The sequence below is a fragment of the Halichoerus grypus genome, chromosome 9 (assembly GCF_964656455.1).
Source record: "Halichoerus grypus chromosome 9, mHalGry1.hap1.1, whole genome shotgun sequence".
NCBI lineage: Eukaryota > Metazoa > Chordata > Mammalia > Carnivora > Phocidae > Halichoerus > Halichoerus grypus.
Window position 1 is genome coordinate 110716942 of NC_135720.1, and position 27978 is coordinate 110744919.

The following is a 27978-nucleotide window of genomic DNA, read 5'->3' on the forward strand; positions in this document are numbered from 1 at the left end:
TCCTTTAAATTTGGATGAAAGTGCTACTAAAATTCCAAATAGTTTTAAGTCATCGATGGCTCAAAATTCTAATATCATCAGAAAATAAAAGAACATCCACACACTTTGGCAAAATCTTACACTTTTCTCATCATTTTCAGTATCGTTTGGGAGTCCTCTACTACTGAAAACTTGGCTTCATATATTAAAAAAATTAAGAGGCTAACATAGCTACAGTTTTATATACCCACACCTTCCTAAACATGAACAGTTCAAAATTCAGAAACTGTAGCAGGCACTGGATAATTACTCAGGAATTCAGAGAATTTTGCTAACACGTCTTGATCATGAAGAAAAAAGTGGATACGAAATGACAAACTTTTACATTTTATTTAGTCTATGAGGAAATGTATAAAACCATTATTTTATGGAGGTAAATCTTTATCCCTCTTTCCCCCAAAAGTCCTGATCTTTAGTAATGACTCTTCTTTGTTAGTCAAAGAGTTAAAACCATCTCTTTTACTCCTAAATGAGTGTCAGTCCTCCTCAGAGGTGCCATGTTTTATTTAAAACATACTTTCTCAGTAACCACTTTCTTCTAATTGGCAAGGCAAAGCCAGGTCCCTAAAGCACATAGCTCGTTACATTCAGTTTGGATTACAAAAACACACGATGAAACAAACTGCATCGAAATGTACAAATTAACAGCACAGGAGTATGGGACAGGGAGGCGGAATTAGATTGTAATATGGAACAAAACCCACAGGGAGGCTGGGGAACAAATCACTAGTGTCTCTATAAACTATACAAGGTTTCCAAATGAGCAAATACACAAGGCAGAGGACAGGCTTTTCCATAACTCAACCAAATTGCTATGATACAACAAAACCAGATTTTTTTTTCAACACTATTATGCACACATGTATGAGAGAATGGGAATACCAAGAAGGTTTAACAAATGGAACCTGCAGGCTGCACTATCTAAATATGAAACTCATCTTTGCTTTCACACTGACAATGTGCAAACAGCCCTGCAATTAAATCACACCTCCAAACATTTTTTTAAAAATCTTCTGAGAAGCTAAACACAGGAGACTAAATTAGAAATGGTGCTTCACTATGCAGCACAGAGAGCAAGGTTAATGCGCTAAAAGTTACATGAACAAGACCAAGAAAGATGTTACAAAATGACGACTTCACCACCAAAATAGAAAATGCATCAGATAACCCCCTTCCCGCCACACATACACAGCTTTTCCCAAATTAGATACTCTGTGAAGCTTCCAGCACTGTTTCTCTGATTTTCCCTGGAGATCTAGAGACAAACTGCAATTGAACTAAAAGAGAACAGGGAAAGTGTATGCCCTTAACCTACACACAAATGCAAAACAATACTGCTGCTACCTCCTCACAGGGTCTTTACAGTAGGATCCCATCTAAACCTACTACCTTCACTCCTAACAAAATTTAACAGTCCACAAAGATTATAATTAGCATCTAAATACCTAAAATCAAATCTCAGTTCCTTGCTTTAAAATTTATTTAATCTTGGTGGGGGCGCCTGGGTGGCTCAGTCGGTTAAACGTCTGCCTTCAGCTCAGGCCATAATCTCAGGGTCCTCGGACTGAGCCCCACATTGGGCTCCCTGCTCAGCAGGGAGTCTGCTTCTCCCTCTCCCTCTGCTCGTGCTCTCTCTCTCAAATAAATAAATACAATTTTTAAAAAAATAAAATTTATTCAATCTTGGGAAAATTATTTAATCCATTTGAACAGGAGTTTCCTTATCTGTAATAAGGATATACAAAATCACCAAAGTTGTGAGGATCAAATCACATAATATTGTGCAAAATGGCTTTATAATATAAAAGGGCTACAAAAACCTTACTATTGCAATTACTTCATCTCAGGATTTTACCACATTTTAAAAACAAATAGAACTGTGCCATTTCTCCATCCTATTTCACCAACAGTAATCCTTGTGCTACTTCCATTTTAAGTATACTTTTTTTTTTAAGCATTCCCCTTTTAATATGTACCCTTGTTATTTTTCTTCAAACCAGAAGCCTTGAGTTAAAGTATCTTTTTCTTTTCTCTATCCAGTATTTAGTCTAAAAGTAAATTTAAGAAACTTAAAACAAACCTTTGGTAATAATAAAGATTATTAACATACAGTAAGTTCTACTTCACACACTAAGAACCAGCTGAGCAGTGGGGCTTCCAAATGATATAGTATTTTGTATTGTTAAAAATCATATTTTAGGTAGTGCACCTGGGTGGCTCAGTTGGTTAAGCGTCTGCCTTTGGCTCAGGTCATGATCTCAGGGTCATGGGATCAAGTCCTGCATCAGGCTCCCTGCTCAGTGGGGAGCCTGCTTCTCCCTCTTCCTACGTTCCCCCTGCTTGTGCGCTCTCTGTCAAATAATAAACAAAATCTTTTTTAAAAAAAAAAATCATATTTTAGGTATACATTAATGGCCTACAAATAATGCCCTATCATTTTACCACCATCCCTACTGTAGACTAAGGATTAAATGCATGGAGGTTATAACCAGAAAGTATCAAAAAGCAGCCTCACCATAACCCTCTCACTCAAGGCCAAAGAGTCAGATTAAGAATTACTCTAAGTATCTGTAGCATAGTGGAGACAAAAATAGTCTCATGGTGCTTTCCTGAGTCTATCTGATAGTTACCGATGTTCCTGCCACGCCTAAAAGGAAGTCCATAAACCTACCCGATCATTTAGTTTGCATACTCTACTGAGAACATGCAATATAGGCAATATGAGCAGTTAACTCTTATGCAGCTTTGTATGTCATCAAGGTTTGTTGCCTTCTTACATGAAGGGGCCAACCACATCTAACCAAGCAGATCTCAGAACTGGGGTCTCTCCAAGCTTCTTTTGACAGAGGTATACCATCAGTATAAACTTTGAGCACATTATTTCTTACATGTCTGTTTGTTTTAAAAATCAACAATATATATAGGATGATAAAAGTATACAAGTAGAAATTCTAACATTTTTTCTCTATGCAATGGATAATCCTATGCACCTTACGAAGAACACAGCTTTAGACCAGCACGTAGACAGAAATAAAGTCAAATGACAGAGCCAAACTATCTTAAAAACCCAATAACTGGGGCACCTGGGTGGCTCAGTCGGTTAAGCTTCTACTTTTGGCTCAGGTCATAATCCCAGGGTTCTGGGATTGAGCCCTGCATTGGGCTCCCTGCTCGGCAGGGAGTCTGCTTCCCCCCCTCCCTCTGCTGTTCCCCCTGCTGGTACTCTCTCTCTCTCTGTGTCAAATAAATAAATAAATAAAATCTTAAAAAAACAAAACCCAGTAACTATTAAATTTCTTCCATTTCTCCTAAAATACTGACACACAGAGACAATTTTTCTACTCAAGGCCTAAAAGAAGCTACCTGTCTGCTACTTACAGAGCTGAGCATTTTGTTTCCCATTACAAATGCAACAATTATTTTTGACATAATTTCCATGACAACATCATCTTCAACACACTGCTTCATTTATCTGGACTTGCATAATTATTAACCACACAATTTAAGAATGCTTATTAGTGAGACAGCAAACGGCTACAGACAAGGAGGTCAGAAAGGGCTGCCAGAGTTCAGCTTTGCTAATCAGTTAAGGACCTGCTGCCCTTTGTCTTGCTTTCATTTGAGAGCAAGGAAGCTGTATCACGGAGAATAGGGTTTCTAACACAGAAACAGTCTTAACATATTCAAACAAGTTTTTTAAAAAATAGAGAAAATTTAAGGTTGCAACTGTGGTATAAAAGGAATGATTGAAAGAAACTTCTATGTCCATCAACAGGGGACTAGATCAAGTTGGGCATGGTATAATGAAGGTGACCAATAATTTATCAACCAACTAGGACACTTTGAAGAGTGCAAAGAGGTGTTATTAGTTTCACTGTCATAAACACTATGAACTGAGACTATTCCAGGTAAATCAGGATACCGATTAAAACAGAATATTATAAACCGTTCAAATGAACTAGAGCAACATGTATCGACATGATTGGTTTCTAAAAACATTATTAAAAAATACAAGTTGTAGAATGACTAGGGCAACATATCACTTACACATTTTTTTTTTTATCACTTACACATTTTTAAAACAGAATCATATGTTGTTTATATATAAACACCCATTCATATTAAAAAGTATAAATACAAAAATAAGAACAGTGATTCTTTGTGACATGGAAAAAGAATCACTGGGGTAGAAGAAAATTAAGAGATTTAGTTCCCTTTTAAAATATGTTATAAAACAGGCTGCTTGTGTGGCTCAGTGGGTCGAGCGTCCAACTCTTGGTTTCAGCTCAGGTCATGATCTCAGGGTTGTGAGATGGAGCCCCGCATCAGTCTCCCCACTCAGCAAGGAGTCTTCTTGAGATTCTCTCTCCCCCTATGCCCTACCCAACTCACACTCTCTAAAAATAAATAAATCTTTAAAAAAAATAAAATACAGGAATGCCTGGGTGGCTCAGCTGGTTAAGCATCTGTCTTCAGTTCAGGTCACGATCCCAGGGTCCTAGGATCGAGTCCCACATTGGGCTCCTTGCTTCACGGGGAGCCTGCTTCTCCCTCTCCCTCTGCCTGCCACCCCCCCTGCTTGTTCTCTTTCTCTGACAAATAAATAAAAATATTTTAAAAGAAAAAAAAAATATAAGGGCGCCTGGGTGGCTCAGTCGTTAAGTGTCTGCCTTCGGCTCAGGCCATGATCTCGCTCCCTGCTCCGCGGGAAGCCTGCTTCTCCCTCTCCCACTCCCCCTGCTTGTGTTCCTTCTCTTGCTGTCTCTCTCTCTCTGTCAAATAAATAAATAAAATCTTTAAAAATAATATAAATATAAATAAAATAAAATGTTATAAAACAAAAAGAACAAAAAATGTATTTCTCAATTCTGGTTTGACTTGTGGATGTTTATTATATTATTTTCTATAATATCCTGAATTTCAGACACCCACAGCAGATACCCACCAATGGATAAGAGAATTCAGTGAGCTTAACTGCCTCTTATTAACGGATCCATGATCAATGTGTGTTATATATAAGAAATCTTCTTTAGACTTTGTTTTTAAGAAATCAGAGTATAGGACAGTAAGCAAGTCAAAAGAATTACAAAGATAGAAACACCCTATTCAGATGCTTCATTTTAAGATCACCAGCTTTGGGAAAGGTGATTTGAAAAATCAAGGTATGACAAGCTACAAATTCTAGTATCTTGCCCCAACCTCATAATGCTATAAAATGACTCATTAGGGAGGGTAGTTTGTTTTATATTGTTTTAGTGATGGGTACAGAGCTCCCACAATTTCTAGAAGAAAATATGCGTAACAAGAAGTGCTTAAAATTTTCAAATTCACTCAGTTCCTCTTACTGCAGAACCTCAAAATTCAGCTGTAACCTACAACTCTTCTTCCCTTCCAAAAGTGACTGGTATATCAGGCCATTTATACTCTGAACTTCTAACACAGGATGGAAGCAGAAAGATTAGAGTTCAACTCCAAACCGTGAGAGTTGCAGGTTCATGAGGAAATGTTTTAATTTACTTGATATAAAACAGGAATTTGTTACCCTGTTCTGGAAATTACCATGAAAAACAAGTCACCTTGAAGAGAAATGTTTGCATTTTGGTTTATCTACCATTCCACCCTATACCCTGCATTGTTGTAAAACTGAACTTGGATGTCAACATTTAGATTCCCAATGCTGCAAGCTATGGCCAATTCTAGTTTGCTCATTTCAGAAAGAAATTAACCACTTCTGGAATGTGTCTGACATAAGTAGTACGCACTTTCCTTTTAAAATATCTGTAACATTTTTTACAATTACATTAATATGAACGTACAGATAAATAAAATTAAAATTAATTAAAATCCCCCCAAATACTCCCCCTCTGAGACTACCAAAATTAAATTTTCACGTACCTTCTCTTTCAGCTTTATGCCATGCAACTATATACATATAAATTTTGTGTAGTTATGGGTATTTACCCAAAGAAAGCTAGAATACTAATTCAAAAACATATATGCAACCCTATCTTTATTGCAGCATTATTTAATAGCCAAGATATGGTAGCAACCTAAATGTCTGGCAATAGATGAATGGATAAATAAGATGTGGTTTATTATACACAATGGCATATTACTCAGCCATAGAAAAAGAACAAGACTTTGCCATCTGAGACAACATGGGTAGACCTAGAGGATATTGTGCTAAGTGAAATAAGTCATAGGCAGGGTGCCTGGGTGGCTCAGTCAGTTAAGCACCTGCCTTTGGCTCAGGGCATGATCCCAGGGTCCTGTGTCAAGCCCTGTGTTGGGGTCCGTGATCAGTGGGAAGCCTGCTTCTCCCTCACTCCCCTGCTCGTGCTCTCCCTTTCTCGCTCTCTCTCTAATAAATAAATAATAAATTAAATTAAATTAAATTAAATTGAAAGAAGGGAGGGAGGGAAGGAAGGATTAGGAGGGAGAGAGGGAAGGAAGAAGTCAGAGGCAAGGGCCACCATTTTGACTGAGGAACCCTAGTGACAGGAGTCAAAGCAGCAGCACAGGTTGTTCCCGTTTCCCCTCCCCCTTCCCTTCTCTGGTTGACTTCCCAAGCCTCCTACACTCCACAGTCCTGGTCCCACCATGTCCCAGAAACAAGAAGAGGAGAATCCTGCAGAGAAGACTGGTGAGGAGATGTAGGACACACAGGAGAAAGAAGGTATTCTCCCTGAGAGAGCCAAGGAAGCAAAGCTAAAGGCCAAATATCCAAGCCTAAGACAAAAGCCTGGAGGCTCTGACTTCCCCATGAACAGATTCCAGAAAAGGCAAACATACTTTGACCCAAGAGACTACAACATGGCCAAAGCCAAGATGAAGAATAAGCAGCTCCCAAGTGCAGGACCAGACAAGAACCTGATGAATGGTGATGACATCCCCAGCCCACAGATCTGTCACCAGCAAACTGTGGGGTAACCTGGACCCCCCTTCTCTCCCCTTCCTCACCCACTGGACTTTTATATATCATAGGCAGGGATGGAATGAACACTTCGTTAGATCTTCTCACCTTGCTAGTCAGAAATTACTGTAATTCTGAAGGGGCCTGCTGAGAAAGTGATGTTGGGTTGAAAAAAGGCTTTGAGTCATTTCTTTGGTTAAACTGAAGACTTCCACACCCTCACTACAGCCCAGGTAGGGGCCAGAAATAAGAGACTAGGATTGGATAATGCTGCAAACATTCTTTTGTCTGCAAAAGGGAAGGTGTGATTTCTCCTTTTGGAAGAGAATATCCCAAAACTGGTTAGGCTAAGCCTTGGGAATAATATGGTAGATTTACATCTGGAGGCTAAACTGAAATACTTGGGAAAAGGCAAATAGATTGAATGAGATCTGTTTTCTGTGCTTCTAAGTGTTTTTTCCCTAAGGCTGCTATTGCTTCATGTTTCCATTATGGCAGGTTTAGAGAATCCTCAAAAAGAAAAACGGATTTGCTTGCCTAAAACTAAACACCCCCTTAACCTCCCTTACTCAGTGAGTGTCTCTGACAGTTTGCCCTGGCTTATAAATAATATAAAGACTGGAGAACATCGGGGCGCCTGGGTGGCTCAGTCGTTAAGCATCCGCCTTCGGCTCAGGTCATGATCCCAGGGTCCTGGGATCGAGCTCTGCACTGGGCTCCCCGCTCCGCGGGAAGCCTGCTTCTCCCTCTCCTGTTCCCCCTGCTTGTGTTCCCTCTCTCGCTATGTCTCTCTCTGTCAAATAAATAAATAAAATCTTAAAAAAAAAAAAGACTGGAGAACATCCTTTAATGAAATGGGCACCTTCTCTTTCTCTTCCAGCATGCTGCTTCTGCAAGTATCATGGGATAGTGGAAAGAGCACTGGGTTTGGAGTCAAGATATCTGGGTTTTAGTTGCACTCTGTCTCAGCAGAACTGATGTGTAACCTTGGTCAAGTCATTTAACCTCTATGGATTTCTATTTCCTCATCTGTAAAAGAGCTGAGATTCGTAAGGATTGAGCTGAGATAGGTAAGACTGATTCTATTTTAAAAATCATATAACTGCCAGCTGAAAAAAAATCTATGGTACTCGGGGCACCTGGGCAGCTCAGTCTGTTAAGCGGCTGCCTTCGGCTCAGGTTATGATCTCAGGGTCCTGGGATCGAGTCCCGTATCGGGCTCCCTGCTCAGTGGGGAGCCTGCTTCTCCCTTTCCCCCTGCTCATGAGCTCTCTTTCACTCACTCACTCTTTCTCTCAAATAAATAAAATCTTAAAAAAAAAAAAAAATTACAAAAAAAATCTATGGTACTCATTGTAAAACTAAGTAAGGAAGGCCTACGGGTGAGCCTACATATGGGAACCATTTTAGGACTACATGGAGAGAGAGGAAGTTGAGATTTGAGAATTATAAATTCAGGCAAGAGGGCCCCAGAAGTATCATGGTCTTAAGGGTCAAGGAAGAAGTTTTAAGAAGCTAGCTTCTATGGAAGCATCTTGCCCCCACCCACTTCCCTGGCCCTTGCTGCTAAAAAGCTGTGGGCCTAAGGACACATGCTCAGTCACACGCTTGTGGTAAAATCCCACATTTCAGATGTAGTCAGATGCCAGATGTATTGTTAAGGAGACCAGAAGAAAAGGGACAAACTGAGCCAGTCTCCAGGCCTTGGTACTATGGCAGGGCTGAAGCAGCAGGTTCTTAGGAGATGATTCACCTTTGGGGGGGCAGGGGAGGAGGTGGTCAGAGAGAGAGAAAAGGAGCATTGAGAAATCTCTGCCTTCCTAGAGCTCAGTAACTTGACTCCTATGGGATGAGGAGAAGCAGCAATACGAATCCGTGAGCAGGTGGAGGAAAGGGGTGCAGGTGGCCAGCACCTTCAGTCTACTTATCACTAGTTTGACCTGAACCCCACTGCTAGTTAGGACAGAGAGGGCCAGAGTGAGACCTAACTGTTCAAGAGGGCAAGATTCTGTAATCCTCTCCTGACCTCTCACCTCACAAATTCTGATATGCCAAACATTTGGCCAGATGAGAAGGACCATGAACTTGCTGATGTGCATGCACGGTGATGGCCAGTGTATATACTTCTTTCCTGACTGGCCATTCACTTGTCAGGCTATCACTCAGATTGGATAGGAGAAAGCTGGTGAGGAAGGAATAGAAAGAACAGGATCCCTGGAATCCCTGGCCCACAGATTCCTTCACTGTCACTTGTAGTTGTATATAACTTTTGTGTTTCTTGCTCCATTTCCTCATGCTGACTTCCTTAGTCTAAAGTCCATGTGGGGGGGGGGGGGGCGCCTGGGTGGCTCAGTTGTTAAGCGGCTGCCTTCGGCTCAGGTCATGATCCCAGGGTCCTGGGATCGAGCCCCACATCAGGCTCCCCGCTCAGCGGGAAGCCTGCTTCTCCCTCTCCCACTCCCCCTGCTTGTGTTCCCTTTCTCGCTGTGTCTCTCTCTGTCAAATAAATAAATAAAATCTTTAAAAAAAAAAAAAAAAATTAAAGTCCATGTGGGGAGGGGAAAATGTGGAACACCCTTGTATAGTTTCCTCAACTGTGCCAGCCATGTTGTACATAGATATGCCATGTAAATATACAGATAATTTTGTACATTTTCTTAAAAAAAAGAAGTCAGGAGAAAGACAAATACTGCATGATTTCACTTATATGTGGAATCTAAAAAGCAAAATAAACAGACAAAAAATCAGAAACAGTGCCATAAATACACAGAACACACTGGTGGTTGCCAGAGGAAAGGAAGGGGTATGAGCAAAATGAGTGAAGGAAAGTGGGACATACAAGCTTCCAGGTACGGAATAAGTCACAGAGATGTAAGGTACTGCATAGGAAACACAGTCAATGATATTGTAATAGTATTGTATGGTGACAGATGATAGTTATGGTGAGCACAGCATAACATACAGACTTGTGGAATTACTGTACTGCACACCTGAAACTAATGTAACATTGTGTGTCAACTATATTTGAGTAAAAATAAAAATAAATTATGTGTAGTCTAATTAAAAACAGGATACCACACATACTGCTTCGTAGTCTTATCAATCAGCATTTAATTCATATCCCTATGTTATTTTTTAAAGGGAAAACAAAAATCCCAAACATGTTAAGAGCATAAATTAGGGAACTCTATTATTCAATAATAATTTTTGATTTAGGTAGAAAATTTGACAGCAATGAACAAGTTTGATAATTTCAAATTAGATACAAAGTATGCAGCAATGAGGAAAATGAAATCCTGCTTGAATACTGGCCATTTCAAACACTTAAAGCCTCCCCAAAGTCCATTTTGAATTGAAAACAATAACTATATGACAATATTGAGAAATAATAAAAGTGAACATGAAAGTACTATACAGAATAGTTTTCTCCCAGCTGACAAAAGCTAGTAACAGAAATGTATTAATTATAACAATATTTTCTCTCCAAAGTATCAGTTTGAACAGGTACCTGAAAACAGAATCTACAAAACTAAGTACCACCTAGCTCTAGAGTCATGTTAGAATGTGATGCTTATATGACATGTATCATTTTATTTATTGTAATATTCTTTACCAATAATGAGACACAAGCACAAATAACTACATGAAACAAAGATAAACTTAACCATCTTCTGACTAAGAAATAAATATATTTGAAAAGTTACACTGAAACTAATTTTCAGGGGCGCCTGGATGGCTCTGTCCATTAAGTGTCTGCCTTCCTCTCAGGCCATGATGCCGGGGTCCTGGGATCCAAGCCCGCATCTGCGTAGGGCTCCCGCTCAGGGTGGGGAGGCTGCTTCTCCCTCTGCCTCTGCTGCTCCCCCTACTGGTGTGTGCTCTCTCTCGCTTGCTCACTCCCTCAAATAAATAATCTTTAAAAAAAAACCTAATTTTCAGAAAATTAAATAACTGCACCATTAGCTTATAATTTAAGAAATGTTTATCTGTAGTTTTAATTCATCTTCAACTGACAAGAGATCTCTTATACTTTAGTTCTTCTATTCTTGTCCCTTTCTGTAAATCGACATAGTAATGCATCAGAAGTATTCCTTTTTTATTTTTTATTAACTGAAGTATAGTTGACACACAATGTTACATTAGTTTCAGGTGTAAAACATAGTGATTAGACAAGTCTGTATGTTATGCTGTGCTCACCACAAGTGTAGCATACATATCATTGACTACATTCCCTATGCAGTACCTTTCATCCTCATGAGTTACTCATTTCATACCTGGAAGCCTGTACCTCCACTCCATACTTTACCCATTTTGCCTGAACCCCTACTGCCTCCCCTCTGGCAACCACCAGTTGGTTCTTTGTATTTATGAGTCTGTTTCTGCTTTTTATTAAAAGTATTCCCTTTTAAGAGAACTAGTCTGTAATGTAAAAAAACAGCAGCTTCTTGTATTGCGAGTAATTATCTTTCCTTATTTATCCCATCTTGTATGAATCATGAACTAGCATATATCTTAAGTGGAACAATATATTCAATTCATGTCTACAGTTTAAATAAATTGCTTACTTCAATTTCTCAATGAAGTACTTTTGTCAGTCTATAAATAATAAACATTTTAGTGTCAGTGTCAGTTTTTAAAGGAAATTGCTGAAAATTATTAAACATTAAATACATACAGGACCTACTGGTTCTTTTTACACTGAGCACATGTTAAGTTTGTCTTCTGATAAGCATCTATCATCAGTGCTACTCAGAGAACCTTCTGCCCCCTGGGACATATCTTCAGACTCACTCCCTTATAAAGTATAAAATGGCGTATACATTATAGCAACTTCCTAGTCACCACACTCCTCTACAGTAAGCATGTCTAAGGGTGGTGGAGATAATGCCACACTGCTAAAGGAGTTACTACAGTCAGTTCTTTAAAAATTTCTGCCTTCCCCACTTGTGATCATCCCATTTGGTATTTCTCTTAACCATACTTTCATTTAGCAAAACCATTCTGTGAAAAGCACTGCTAATATGGTAATATAAGAGGTCTTTGTGAATGAGGTACTAAATGTCCCAAAATATCAAAGACCAGTTAGTATCTAAATTGGGTTTGCACTCAAACAGAAAATAATAATACCATAGCCAATATCATTTCTACCTTTGTAAAAGGCAAGACTACAGAGGCTATGCTTGACTTTTCATATATACTTTAACAGAGTAGCAATCAGGTTTATTAGGTCATGCTTTCACATAGAAAATCATATACTTCAAACTATTTAAGAATTCAGAATAGACAAAGGTCACAAAAAAATCTACTGGTTAATCCTTTGCCTAAAGACAGAAAAGAAACATTGTCCTATTTTCCAAAGAAAATAGGATCCCAAATAACTCAATGACTTTCCAGTCAATTTCTGCAATTCATTGGTTTTCAAACCACCACGGTTTTAAATCATAACCCCAGTAATACGTTTTCATTTATATATGTAACTCAAACAAAGGTTTCACAAAAACAGTACTTGCCCTTAATGTCTGCAATGCCCTGATTATTTTCTATCCTGCTCAATTTTTTAAAATGCAATCATGGGGCCTCTGGGTGGCTCAGTCGGTTGAGCATCTGACTCTCGGTTTCAGCTCAGGTCATGATCTCACAAGTCATGAGATCGAGCCCCATGTCAGGCTCTGTACTCAGTGGGGAGTCTACTTAAAGATTCTCTCGCTCTGCCCCTCCCCACTAAAATAAATAAATAAATCTTAATTAATCAAATGCAATCGTGACCCATTACGCTGATTTCTCTAACCACTAATGAACCACAACACCCAATTTGAAAACTGCACTAAAAAGTACTGGTTCAGGGGCGCCTGGGTGGCTCAGTCCATTGAGCATCTGACTCTTGGTTTAGGCTCAGGTTATGATCTCTTGGGTCGTGAGACAGAGCCTCATGTTGAGCTCTACACTCAGTGGGAAGCCTGCTTTAGGATTCTCTCTCTCTCCCTCTGCCCCCTCCCCACGTTCACGCACTCTCGTGCATGCGCGCTCTCTCTTATTTATAAAAAAAATAATCTCTTTTAAAAAGATGCCAAAAAAATAAGTGTTTATTCACCATAACTATAAATACCATGTCATGAAATTTTGTGGCTTTCTATTACAGACACTTACTGATTCTTTTAGGAAAGCTATACAATGTAAAAATATTTAATAAAAGAAAAAGACAGCATGAAAGAATATTATTTTAGAATATTATCAAGGGGGTAGAAAAGCTAACAGTGGACCAAAAAAGATGCTCAAATAGCTTTAAAAATTAGAAAGATCTGTAGCAAGATGAACTGATGACTTTATGTTCAAGGATGCTTAAATATCATCCTTTTCAATAGTTTAGACATTCTTTCTGTAACTTCAAATAAATTGCAAATCTTATCCTTTCTTTAGAGGTAATATAAAAATAGTTAACACTCTCAACTGGGAATGATAATATATCAACCTAAAGGTGGGAGAATTCCTTATCCAAACTGCAGGTGCTTCTTGCTTCTGCTCACAGATAGTCTTAGTCTTTAAGAGAACATATTTCCAAGAAAATACACAGAGAACTGTGATTCAAGGAAAGAAAATACTAAACATGTAAAAGGGGGGTTGACAATTAAGTAGAAAAACAGCAAACACTTATGGGAATGGAAAAAATATATACTATAATAAAAATAACTTTTCCTGGTTTTTTTTTTTAAGACCACATAATAACCTCAGATAAAGAGAATCCAGAAGAGCATTTTCAATCCACTGTACCTCAGATCATAACATTAGAGTGAATCATTTTTTGGTGACTCCCCAGAATAGTTGATTTATTTTTTTTTACTTTTTTTAAATTTAAATTCAATTAATTAACACATAATGTATTATCAGTTTCAGAGATAGAGGTCAGTGATTCATCACCCTTATATAATACCAAGTGCTCATTATATCACATGCCCTCCTTAATGTCCATCACCCAGTTACCCCATCCCCCCACCCAACTCCCCTCCAGCAACCCTCAGTTTGTTTCCTCTGATTAAGAGTCTCTTATGGTTTGGCTCTCTCTGTGATTTCTTCTTGTTTTATTTTTTCCTCTCTTCCCTTTGATCCTCTGTTTTGTTTCTTAAATTCCACATATGAGAATACTTCCTTTAAATATCCTTGTGATTCTGGCACAAGAAAATCTTGGATGATAAGGGTCTTCAGGTCAAAGGCACTTAAAGGTTAAGCAAGTAGCATATTGCACATGGGGGGGCGGGGAGGGAGAGACATACTTCCAAACGGCCTAAAATTATTTCAGCCAGGCCAAACCAGGATTCAAGATGCCAAAAAATAAAAATGAAAATATCCTCCCATTTCAAAGAGAGGAATGTTGGTTAAGCGGCAAGCTGTTAGGAACAGCAAATCCAGCCAGGCTGGTATTCTACATTCATGCAAATGGCTGATACAGACAAAAATATGGAGAAACACTATTATTTGGTATACAATTTACTGGCAAAATTAACAATTCACTGGTTTTTTAGTAACTTTCACTGCCCATATACTCATTTCCTTTCTCTAACTTCAAACAGCCCAGGAATCTTTTATAAAGAAAAGGGAAAATAATCTGCAGTGATAGGAGTTACTGGGGCATATGCTCACCATTTGACAGAATATTTCATCAGAGGCAAACAGTTATCAAAGTTAGCTATAAACTAGCACCCACAGTTCCTCACCTAGTACTCTACTATCCCAACAAGATTTTAAACATGTCTTTACTCATTTCAATTTTATGTAAATAAGTTACAAAAAACTCACTTTTTCACCACGTAGATTCTGAAAAGCAATCTTGAAAAATACCTAACCTAATGGGACACAGCAGCTGTTTCTAAAGTGATTTTTCCATCTTTTAAAAGTACATTGTATACTTTATAGTATACTTTAAAAGAGTATTTAAAATCACAATGGTTTTGGCCAAAATAATCTTCATGTTGTCCTATACATCTCATACCTAATGCTGCAACAGTGTATTTCTATACTCTATTTCCATACAGGAACAAAACCCACAAATATATCTGTAGAGTTCAATGACTTTTCTTGTGTATTTCAAAAAGAACCCCAGATGTTACTTCCACAAGCAAATGTTACTAGTCATTCCTTTCAAATGATGTTGAGGAAATTAAGAATATGGGGATGAAGATAAAGAGGGGAAAAGGGAGTATTTTCTTTACACACTTGAAAATACCCTCTTAACATTTTTGAAAGCAAAAAGCAAAAATGACAAAGCTGTATAAAGAGTAAATGGACACAGATCACCAGAGAAACAATAAATAATTATTACTATAAAAAAATCAAACTACAACAAGTACAAAGAAATACAAAGACCACAGCTAAACTGTCTTCACTGGTCATTTTTTAAATTTTATATTTATTAGGGACACAAGACGGTTCTTTTGAGTATTTGATGTGAGCCCCTTAACTCAAAGGTGCCTGGCCTTCTCCCACAGCCACACTTTACTGAATTATAAGGGGAAGCTAGCTCCATATGGAGACAGTCATCAATCTAATATACATTTTGTCTCATTGCTTTCATCTTTACTATAAAACTTAAACTCTCACCAGTAAGGAAGCATTTCTTCATATCTGTAATTGTAGACATGCAGAGTAAAACAGCAGAATACATTCATTTAATGGCAGACATACTGTTAAAAGTTGGATAAAAACCAAACTTACCAATATTTTTTTTCCTTTTAAAGACCTAAAGTATTTGACAAATTCCAAACTTTTAACAGATACAAACTGCCACCTTCCCCAACTCCCCCAACTCCCTCCCACCTATTCCCTAGATTAGGCAAAAATGTAAAGGACTAAAGCCTAAATATGATTATTTTCTTGCCCAAATAGCATAATGAATAGTGAAATCTGACAAAGATTCTCTCCTTGACCAATCTCTAACTAGGCTTTTCTGAGCCCTCTTCTCAACTAGGACTCAACCTTGACCTATAAAAACTACAGACTCTTAACACAGATGGTTTCTTCTACCCCTTCCCCAATCATTAAAATATTTAAACAAACACTAACACATTTTCTAACAACTCAAGGCCCCATCCCTAGGATGACCTTAGCCCCTCTTAAAGTGCCTGCCTGAGAAAGCTCAAGGCTGCCAAAAGAATATAAGGTTTTTCTAGCTGTAACACCGGTCTGCAAGGCCTCCGACCACCCCCTCCTTAGACCATTTACTAAAAAGGATTTGCAACTGTGAATCCTTCCTCTGTCCCTTTGAGATGCATATGCATCTCCTACATCTCAGGAGTCCCTATTTCAAGGACATGAAAGCCATTATTTTAAAAGGTCACCATCAGGAATGGTAGGGCCTCAGGCTCAGTCTCAGTAGAAAGACAGAATCCTAACTGCCAGGACAGTCAGCTAGTAGACACAACCAACCTATTCATCATTTACACTGAGAAGCCCTTTATAATTTTTTTACTTCCCTGACTCTATTGAGCCAAGCTAGCATCCCTCCCTACTCCCTCATTCTCCATTTAAAATACCCAGTTACCTCTGCACAAACTGAAGTTGTGTTCAGTTCAAACTGAACTCTTCCCTATTGCTATATATTCCTGATTAAAATCTGTCCTTAGCACTTCAACTAGTGTCCAGCTTTATTCTTGACAAAATGAATAGAAAAGGAAGGTTAAACATATCTCAGTAAAGACTTAGTTATTTTATATGAAATCATTAGACATAAAATTCTTTTTAAAAAATAAAGGTTTAAGTTCATGAAGGAGTCATAATTTAAGGAGTCAACCAATCAGCAGTTGGGGGCTGGAAAAGGCCCTTGGCAAACATCAAGCCCAAGCACTTCATGTTATAAATGATGACTCTAAGGTCCAAAGAGATTAAGTGATTTACCCAAGGTGATTTCAATAAGGGACTGGATTCTAGGGCTAATTCAACATGATTCTCTTCCTGACTCCTACATGAAAATATCCTTTCTCTTGTATTCTCACTGGTAAAAACAATATTCACTACTAATATTTCAAGTCAATTTCAGACATAAACATGTTATTACCCTATTACAACACAAGTTTTTACAGTTCCACTATATGCCCACAACTGTACGCTATGTAAAGTTTGTTGGGTGCAAGTACACAGACGATTTCATTTCACTCAGGGAAGGCTGTTTCAATAGTCCTAGGCAAATATATGAAGCATCTTGATAAGGAGAAACTACTTTCACACACAAGCAAAGAAAACAAAACCCCATGCATAAACACAAAGAAGGCCAAATAATTTAGATCGTCTTAAAAACAATCAAAAGAAGAAAAAATAAAATAAATAAAAAACCCTTTTCTGCACTTACCAGCAAAGCATTTGGAACAGAGGTTCATAGTCTTGCTGGACCTGGGGCAAAAAAAAAAGAAAAAAAAGAAAGAAGAGCTAAAAATTCAGTATTACTCTAATGAAAACATAAAGATGTTTGAAATGTAAGTAAGAATCTCCTGGCCAGGCAACTGAACTAATTACCTAGTGCTAAGTCCCTAATCAGCCACCCTCTCCCACAAGGAAATGAAAACAAAACAACAAAAACAAACACACACTTTGTTATCAGTGTGTTAACAAATGCTTTACTTTTTATGATTAGCAAAATTCAGAAATAATGTAGCAGCAAGTTCAGAATTACTCTAACATGCCCAGAAGATGACACAGGAGTCATTCTGTCCCACAAGATTACCACATTCCCTCTGTTCACACTGGAACATATACCGCAATCACTACAGACAACGAAAATTTTGTCTGTAAAGGAGTAAAACTTTCTGCTCAGATACACACTCATGTATCTCCATAACATTATTTGAATTTTTATCTCATCTTCTTTCCCTTCATTCTAGTCCTATTTTCAGATCCTGGTCACATCATGACGCTGTTGTTTAAAATTCGTTCTTCAGGGCGCCTGGGTGGCTCAGTTGGTTAAGCGACTGCCTTCGGCTCAGGTCATGATCCTGGAGTCCCTGGATCGAGTCCCGCATCAGGCTCCCTGCTCAGCGGGGAGTCTGCTTCTCCCTCTGACCCTCCCCCCTCTCATGTGCTTTCTCTCTCATTCTCTGTCAAATAAATAAATAAATAAAAATCTTAAAAAAATAAGAAATAAAAAAAAATAAAATTCGTTCTTCAGAGGTTCCCAATCAAATTATTTTTCATGTCTTTTCATCTGTTAATAATAGTATTCACTGAATACTAACTTTGATGGGCACTTAACATACATTATCTTATTAATCTTTCCACCATCCGTGAGCTGGGTATTACCATATTGCTTTGTTTCTAAAATGCACTTAAAAAAAAACCGCATTAAAATTTCTACAACCAGGTAACATCATATGATTGGTTACAAATGATGACTAAATTAATGAGGAAATGTTCCTACCACCTCCTCCTAGGTGTTATTAAATTGAGGGATCTTAGGAAATCAAGGACAGTCTTATCTCCATTTGACAGGCAAGCAGTTCGCCCAAGGTCACAGAGCTGGGGAACTGCAGAGGAAATGCATGACCCTGGCCAAAGACCATCCTTTTTTTATTATTATTATTATTAACATATAATGTATTATTTGTTTCAGGGGTACAGGTCTGTGATTCATCAGTCTTACATAATTCACAGTGCTCACCATATTACATACCCTCCCCAATGTCCATCACCCAGCCACCCCGTCCCCCCCCACCCCCCTCCACTCCAGCAACCCTGTTTGTTTCCTGAGATTAAGAGTCTCTTATGGTTTGTCTCCCTCTCTGTCTTTACCTTGTTTCATTTTTCCCTCCCTTCCCCTATGATCCTCTGTCTTATTTCTCAAATTCCTCTTATCAGTGAGATCATATGATATTTGTCTTTCTCTGACTGACTTATTTCACTTAGCATAACACCCTCTAGTTCCATCCATGTTGTTGCAAATGGCAAGATTTCATTCTTTTTGATGGCTGCATAATATTCAAGTGTGTGTGTGTGTGTGCCCGTGCGCACGCGCGCGTGTGTGTACACTCACACCACATCTTCTTTATCCATTCATCTGTTGATGGACATCATGGCTCTTTCCATGGTTTGGCTATTGTGGACATTGCTGCTATAAACATTGGGGTGCACGTGCCCCTTCAGAACACATTTGTATCTTAGGGATAAATACCCAGTAGTCAAAGGCCATCCTTTGTTCACAGCATAACACAGCACCTTGCACTACAAAGCAGCCCAGGCACAACATGGTGGGCAATCAATAACTTTTCTATTAAGTTCTTCTCATTGCTGTTTCCGTTCCTGATCCTCTCCCAAGTGGACTCATTCCTATAGCTTTCTTCCCCAAACCTCCTAAAATACTCTATGTTGTAAGCTGACCTATTTACAGCCTCATTCCTCAGCAACTCCCCTCCTTGTCTTTGCCCAGAGGTGCTCCTATATAGAACAAGCCAACTTTCTTCTGCTCTCCCTAGTAAATTCTACAATTAATGAAAGCCTCCCTCAGGAGTATTCCCTGATGGCTATGGTTGTTTTCCAATGTACTGGAACCCAAGACCTAATGGCAAGTAATTGTCATAGTGACAAAACTGGGGAGGGGGGTAGGAGGTGGGGGCCCATTGCTTCTCTTTCCCCAAAAGAGATGCTATGTTAACAGGTGAATCTCTTTAAGGATTCTGCTTAATACAAAGACATCAAAGGCAGTAAGGAAATTCTGAGTATCAATAAATGAATAAAAATTAATAAAGAGACAAAAAGATGTTATTATAATTGTGGAATCTAACTTTTATTACATGGCTAGTATGTGGTAAGCATACCAGATGCCTTCAACCCCATTTTACCAAATGAGGAAAGCTTCCAGAGGGTATGGGTATATAATTTGCCAAAGATTACATAGCAAGTAAGTGGATGAACCTGGTCTGCTAACTCCAAAACCTGTGTTCTTTTCACCATGCCATACTAGGGCCTCTGCTCCCAATACAGAAGCTGAAGGGTACACATAAACCCTGAGTCAGCACTCTGGTAATTTAGGAAAATGGTCCCACAAGTACAGATTTAATGTACGGTAATCAAGTAAGCTCCCTGAGAAAGCACAGCCTTTCATCAGGAGGAAGCCCAATACCTGCCCTCCCCTCCAAATATATATACACACAGGGAAGCAACCGTAGGCTGCCAGTTATTTCAGTTCCAACTGAAAGAGAACTGAGGATGAAGGAATTTCTTTGTTACTAGAAATCCTCCCCCCCAGGAAAGCAAGCCTCTTCCAGATGTGGTCCCTATCTTTTGTCCATGCAGTAGCACAGAGAGCAAGAGGTAACTTGTGATCACTTCTGATGCTTCCCATTGTCCAGGAGGAATTATGCGAAGCGTGCAGAGAACCAATGAGGGCAGCTCGGCACCAAGTGTGCAGTTTTACCGTCTGTGTTTCACAAAGCTGGTAAGAAAAAAAATGGCAAAATAACCTTTTTCTCTGCATCCCCTTTTCTCCCTTCAGATAATTTATTTAAAATACCCACTATACCTAAATCTTACTGACATCCACCCCACTTTCTGAATAGGAATTTCCCAGCAATGTGCTTATCAATCAGGTTATGAAAGAAATAATACAGCTACTGATATTATTAATCAAAACAGAGATGGATGAAATCTAAAATAAGCCAGCTTTTGGCTAGAGAAATAATGGCCACTGGTAATGCCAACTTGGATCACATAGTTCAGTAACTCACAACTTGAAAGAACTGGCAGACGCTTCTGAGACCTTCTCTCCTTTCTCATGTTCAACATGTAAAACTTGAAGCTAACCACAGGCATACAACTACTGATTGCCCATAGAAAGGAGTCTTGCAGTCTTGAAACAGACAATAGAGTTCTCTATGTGACAGCAAACATGAAAGGTAAATAGGATTCTCTTATGTCCCACTGCTCCAAAGAAACTGCTCTTATAGATATCTCCAAAGGCTACCATGTTTCTAAAACCAAGGACTAGTAGCTTGAATAATGGCCACCCAAAGAGATCAAATCCTAATCCCTGGAATTTGTTAATCCCTGGAATTTATTTTATCTGGAAAACAAGGTCTTTGCAGACAAATTAAAGATTTTGAGTTTACCCTGTATTATCCAGGGGAGCCTAAATGATACAAGTGTTTCTGAGAAAGGGCACAAAGAGTTTGGAGAGATGCACAGAAGAGAAGGTGGTATCAAAATGGAGGTAGGGACTGTAGGAATGTGGTCCAAACCCAGGAATCCTGGGAAAGCTAGCAGAAGTTGGAAGAAGCAAGGAATGGATTCTCCCCCTAGAACCCCACAGAGAGAAGGCAGCCCTGCCAGATTTTGGACTTCCAGCCTCCAGAACTTTAAAAGAATAAATCTCTGTTGTGTTAAGTCATCCAATTTGTGGTAATTTGTTACAGCAGCCTCACAAAACAAATACACAGAGTTGGGTCTCTGATCTCCTCTCACTCCCTCCCCCACTCAACTGCATTCATCCAGAAGCATCCCTCTTAAAACTCTTTACTTTGTCTTCTTGTTCAGATTCTAGATCAAATTTACCGCCCAACCCTAGTTTTTCTCACCTAACTGCTCTCTTTTGGCCACCTTTGCTGGTTCCTCCTCCACAGTCAAGACCTTTATCTGGAGATCCCAGGGCTCAGTCCTCATTACCTCCGCTTCTCCCTGGCTTTAAATATTCTATCTATACACTAAAGACTCACAAATATTCACCCTCATCCCAAACCTCTTCAACTTGCTCCAAACTCACGTATTTAACTGCCTATTTGACAACTCAATATGCAGCTCAGAGTCAACATTTCAAACTGGAACTTCCAATACTCCCAAACTCGCCTGATGCATCTTGTCCACCTTTATAAATGGTAACACCTTCTTTCCAGTTGCTCAAGTCAAAATCCTAGAAACCAACTTTGATCTCTCTCTTTCCTATAGTCTCTCATACACAATACTCAGCAAAACCCATTGCATCTAATTCCAAACAGACCTCAAATCTCTACTTCTCTCCTTTGTCAATGCTTCCACTCTGGCCACCGTTACCTCACAGCTGGGCCACTGTAAATGACTTTTTACTGGTCTCCCCATTCCCACTCTTGACTGCTTATAATGATTTTCCACAAAGCAATGAGGAATCTTTTAAAACTAAATTAGATCGTGCTGGGGCACCTGGGGTGGCTCAGTCGGTTAAGCGTCTGTCTTCAGCTTGGGTCATGATCCTGGGATCGAGCCCTGCATCTGGGCTCCCTGCTCAGCAGGGGACCCTGCTTCTCCCTCTCCCTCTGCCCTTCCCCCTGCTCGTGCTCACTCTCACTTGCTCTATCTTTAAAAAAATAAATAAAAAATAAATTATTTTTATTTCTTGCTTAATGCCATCCAACAATTTCCTATTGCATTTAATACAAAATTCAAACATCTTTCCAAAACCATGAAGTTCCCTCATGGTCTCACTCTGCCTACCTCCCCCTCTTCTTTCTTACCATTTTACTCCCCTCATTTACTACATTCCAACCACACTGGCCTTTTTTCTTTTCCTAGAATGTGCTGTAGAGCTCTTGCCCATGCTGTTTCCTCTACCCTTAAATCACAGTAAGAATAGCTCTTTCTTGTCACTCAGGTCCTGGTTGAAACCCCCTCAGTAGGCTTCACCTGACCATCCAAATTAAATCAGTCCCTCTTCCTGTTTTCTTTTAGCAAATGACCCTCTTGGTCACTCATGTTTGGTACTTAACAGGCACCCAATATTTGTTAAATGGAGAAATGAATCCCCTTCTCCTAAAGGCATAAAACATAAAAACCTAAGTAGATTTCAAAAATGTGTTTTGTAAAGGTCATTCAAACACCATCTGGAAGAAAGGGCATCCACAATTCCTGTAACTGCTAACCTGTCATTTCTCAGGAACTCTATCATACTGTATTACCTACAACTGGTAGATAATGCCATCCTGTGTAACCAGTCATGACTTGTCACTGAGCAGGTAACAGGTGGCAGACACTTTCAGAAGTTTCTTTCCAATGAAATGGAGTTGGAAAGAAACCAGCTTAAATTTTTCTCTCCTTTCAATGAATAATGTTTAATGATATTTTCTAATTTTGAGAACACATGACCCTGTACAGAATTTAGAAAAAGAACATAAGCATTTAAGCGAAAACCAAAGATCACTGATAATCCAACCCCCCAAAATGAAAACTGTTAATATTCTGAAATAATTCCTTCTCATCCTATGGATACACATAATTAAGAATTTATTATATTTAACAGTGGTGGTAAAGTTGTGTAGTATGTTCACAAGTGTGCATTATGCTTTATGACATATATACATTACATATTTTCTTTTGCACAGATCACATATTTCATTTTTTAAAGTGCAGTAAAAATATGTAAATTTCATTTTCATTTTATATTTACTTAATATTTCCCAAGAATATTTAAGTATTCTTGAAAAACATGTTTGTTGCTCTGTAACAGTCTAGCACATAATTTATTTAGTCACTCGCTGTTAGATGTTCAATCTTCGCCCCAGATTTTTTCTATTATAAATATTCCTATAATGACCATTTTAAGACATAAATCTTTGGTCATAAATCTTTGAACAACTTTCATTAAGACTGATTCTGAGGAGAATTACTAGATGAAAAAGTATGATTTGGGTAAGTATTGCCAACAAACTCTTACCAACATTAAGTATTATTATTTTCAAATCTTTGCTTGATGGGAGAAATGGTTATCTTACTTTAATCATTTGTTTTCTTCTGAAATAAAAATTTCCCAATTTTGAAGGATATTAATTTTTTAATGAAGGATAAATTAACTTCCAACTAATTCATCTGGGGGAATTAAAATAATATTCCTGACTTCTGAAAATTCTAGAAACATTTTACTTATAATATTTTCTTTACATCCATAAAACACTACTATCTCTTCCCACCCAGGAAAACACACACATGCCAGGTTCCCCCCACAAAACATTTTTAATATAAATATGGAAATTAAAAAAAACACACAGCACCATATCAATATTCCTCAACAATACTTTTTTTGGTCCAACAATGAGGAAAAAAACTGAGATACAAAAATATTTAAGACTCAAAAGGAAAACAACAGTACCAGCCAAAGCCCTTCCAGTCCTATGGTCCCTAAACTTCTCTAAGTTAGGCAAAGATCAATAAAACTGAAAGAATTTAGACTACAAAGGGGTTTCCTTTTTTTCTTTTTTTTAAGATTTTATTTATTTATTTGACAGAGAGAGACACAGAGAGAGGGAACACAAGCAGGGGGAGTGGCAAGGGAGAAGCAGGCTTTCCACTGAGCAGGGAGCCCGATGTGGGGCTCGATCCCAGGACCCCGGGATCATGACCCAAGCCGAAGGCAGACACTTAACGACTGAGCCACCCAGGCGCTCCTAAGTTTTTGTTTTTGTTTTTTTAAGTAATCTCTACACCCAACGTGGGGCTCGAACTCACGACCCCGAGAGCAAGAGTCACACGCTCCACCAACTGAACCAGCCAGGTGCCCCAATGGGGTTTCCTTCTTAATGAAGACAACTAATCTGTAAAAGCCAACTAGTCACATATCCTAGCTCAATCTTCTTTAATAATATAAAGGAAGGAGAGGGAAGAGAGGAGAGAAGAGGAGACATTGGGGAGGCAAGGGAAGGAGAGGGAGGTGAAGGAAGAGAAGGAAAAATCAAATCACAATGCCTCCTCCATTCTAAAAATCATTCCAGTTGCCTAGAAGATTAGATGATTAAAGACTAGTAACAATCTGTGTGCCACCTCATACACTTACAGCCACAAAGTCTAACTTCCTACAACAGCTAGGAAGCAAGAAACAACTCTACTAAATCATCACTCTTTGCTCACCCCAGGCAAACAAGAAAAAGGCCAGTTCAAACAGATGACATCCTAGCTGGCAATGACAAAGGAGGCTTTCAACAGTGCATCCAGCCTGTCTGAACTGTTACACATCACTCTAAATCATTCAATGTCTGCAAAGTTTTCTTTCTAAGGGAATATTACAAAGGAAAAGATGGAGTTGTTAATAAGGGGGATTAGTTTCTAGAATGTAGCAATACGGGTCATACTACTTTAAAAGATAATTTCAATTTAACAACTTAGATTCCAGTTGGGGTACTGTAATAAACAGTGTCTTAACATTTTATACCAAATTCAAGGACAGCAAGGACACAACACACACCTCTAGTTTTAGGTTTTTGAAGTCCCCACACTAAAAGATACATAGATGTAAAACAAGTCACCTTATCATCTGTGGCCCTGTACACATTACTAAGATCTTAGTCTAGCACTATCTAACAATTAAAACAAGATGAGCCATGGTCATCAATAAACTAGTAAAAAGGAAGACAAAAATTAAAACATGTAAAAGCCCTCACAGGAAAGGAGGAAAAAAAAATACAAAGAACTAAATAAAAATGCCGAATAATTTTTCTAAATAAGAGAAACTAATGACACTACCACCTCTAACACACAGTGGTATATATATACCCAAACACAAGGATTTCTTCCCTAAAATTATCTGTAAAAAAAAGAAAAAAGAAAAAAAAGGAATTGCTTTACAATTAAATCCTTACTTTTGAGGCTGGCACCAATAATTTTATACTAAATACCAACAGGGGAAAAAGGAAAAAGCTCCCAAGAAACCTAAAAGTGAAAAACCCAGGCATGCAGTCATGCCCAGGGAAAGGGCATATGCGATTTCAAAAAGGAAGCCCATATCAATGGATTTAAACTCCCAGGGGCATCTATCGCAGTCAGAGTCTGTGAAAGGGCGAGACAGTGAAGTTCATCACCGGGCAGAAACACTTAAGTCTGGAAGGACGTGAGGCAACCCTAGTGTTGGACGCTTTGTCAAGGTTATTACAACGAACAAGTTTTAAAGGGAGTAAAATACAGTTTTAAATACATTTAATACTTAAGTGTGATCTCATAATTACAAGAGGTAGCTGCCACTGAAAAAGGCTTTTGAAGATCACTTAGAAAGCAATGAAATAAAAGCCTTGGAGTGTTAGGAAGATCACAAATAAAATTAAAATGATGGCAATTCTCCTAGTGTTACTTGAATAGATTCTTGTGGCTTCAGATAAAATTTCCAATCAGGGTAACATTTATAGATTTTTAAAGTGCTCTATCTCAAATAACTTGTAAGGAAGTGAGTAACCGAAAAACTGTGGTCAATAACTTTAAACATGGTTTTAGTAAATATTAAAGACACTGATATCTGTGAAGATGTGAAAAGTTTGAATAAATTGCTTTCATAAACTGTGTGTGGAAAAACTAGTATTTTAAAATTTATATTAGGAACATATACAAATGCATATAATTTTATATAACCTGTGATCTTAAACATGCATGTGAACTTACCATAGGAGTAAAATGAATAAATATAGAAGATCTCTTTATATTATTTTTTTAAGTGCATATAAAACTACAATTATCTCAAAATAGAGTTTTAAAATATGTATGTACCATTAGCATTTTAATTAGACATTTAATTATTTCACCTATACCCCTAAAAGTTTCTATATTCAAGTTGACCAAACACTTCTTTTTCTTATGTAGAAAACAGAGGGCTGCCTTATATCCTGGTCTCTTCATTTGCAAATGTATGATATTTTAAGAAATCTAAACTCTATGTTAGAAAAAAACTAATGCTCAGCAGAATTCACTTTTGTAGTAGATAAAAAAATCTTACCAAAAAAAAAAAAAAAAAAAGACTAAGGGACACCTGGGTGGCTCAGTTGGTTAGGCGTCTCCTTTGGCTCAGGTCATGATCCCAGGTTCCTGGGATGGAGCCCCACTCAGGCTCTCTGCTCAGCCAGGAGCCTGCCTCTTCCTCTGCCTGCTGCTCCCCATGCTTATGCTCTCTGACAAATAAAATCTTAAAAAAAAAAAAAAAAAAAAAGACTATTAAAAAAATTTAAGGGGTGCCTGGGTGGCTCAGTCGTTAAGCATCTGCCTTCGGCTCAGGTCATGATCTCAGGGCCCTGGGATCGAGCCCTGCATCGGGCTCCCTACTCAGCAGGAGGCCTGCTTCTCCCTCTCCCACTCCCCCTGCTTGTGTTCCCTCTCTCGCTGTCAAATAAATAAATAAAATCTTTAAAAAAAAAAAAACTTAAAAAAAGACTAAGTTCACTGCTGTCCAGCTACCTAAACAAATTTTATACACACTGATTATTAAATTTCTCACTTAAACTATTCCCATCTACTTTGTAATAATAGTTTTTTAGAATTCTACAGAAATGGAAGGCACTTTCTGGAGTGATGAAAATGTTCTTTATTGAGAGATGATTACATGTATACAAAGTATACACTTGTCAAAATTTATTACATGATACATTTAAGATTGTGCATTTTACTATATATAAATTATAGCTCAATAAAGTATTATTGGTACAGAAAATAAATTTTTAAAAATTCTACACTACATTAGGTACTACTACCGGTCCATTACAAAAGGAATTCATGTTGCTATGAAAACAGCACAGTGAGATTGTATTTCCCAACCATTTGGTATAAGGAGCAAAAATTTGAGAACTAAACTAAGAATAAAAAAACGAAGAGAGATACACTGAGGTATTCCCTGCCCTTATTTTTCTCCTGGCTAGCCATGCTGCTGCCCCAAAGGAGTAGGGGAAAGGGACACTGACTATATTTATGGAGGTAAGAGTGTTTTTTCCTCAACAGTGGTCAACATAATTAAACGGCTATGAAACTTCTGCAATGGGTTAATAATTAAACTCAAGAACCACTTCGTCTAAGGCAAAATACTGAGCTTTGCATTTTCCTTCATCTTTGCAACTATCATTACATAAAAACTACTGAAGAATTATATATGAACCTGCCCTACCCAAGTGGCAAATACTTCTGCTTCATCCTGGTGAAGCGTGCATTTATCTACTCTTATGAGGCATTTACTTATCCATATTTATGGAAAATCAGATCAAATGCAGGATAATTTTTATGAAAGATGAAAACTAAACCTAAATCATTAGATCTTTCTTTGTCAGAAAATTAGTCATAAGCCTGGGAGA

The 27978-nt window shown here is 38.3% G+C and overlaps 1 protein-coding gene across 2 annotated transcripts in view; it reads right to left on the bottom strand.

Moving 5' to 3' along the window:
• The window catches only part of ZFAND3 (zinc finger AN1-type containing 3), a 333302-nt gene that overhangs the window by 202311 nt on the left and 103013 nt on the right, over positions 1 to 27978 (bottom strand). For both annotated transcript variants that reach the window (XM_078055385.1, XM_078055383.1), the window contains one exon: positions 17289 to 17329. In XM_078055385.1, coding sequence (XP_077911511.1) covers positions 17289 to 17329 — 41 coding nt within the window. The remainder of the gene's footprint in view (positions 1 to 17288; positions 17330 to 27978) is intronic.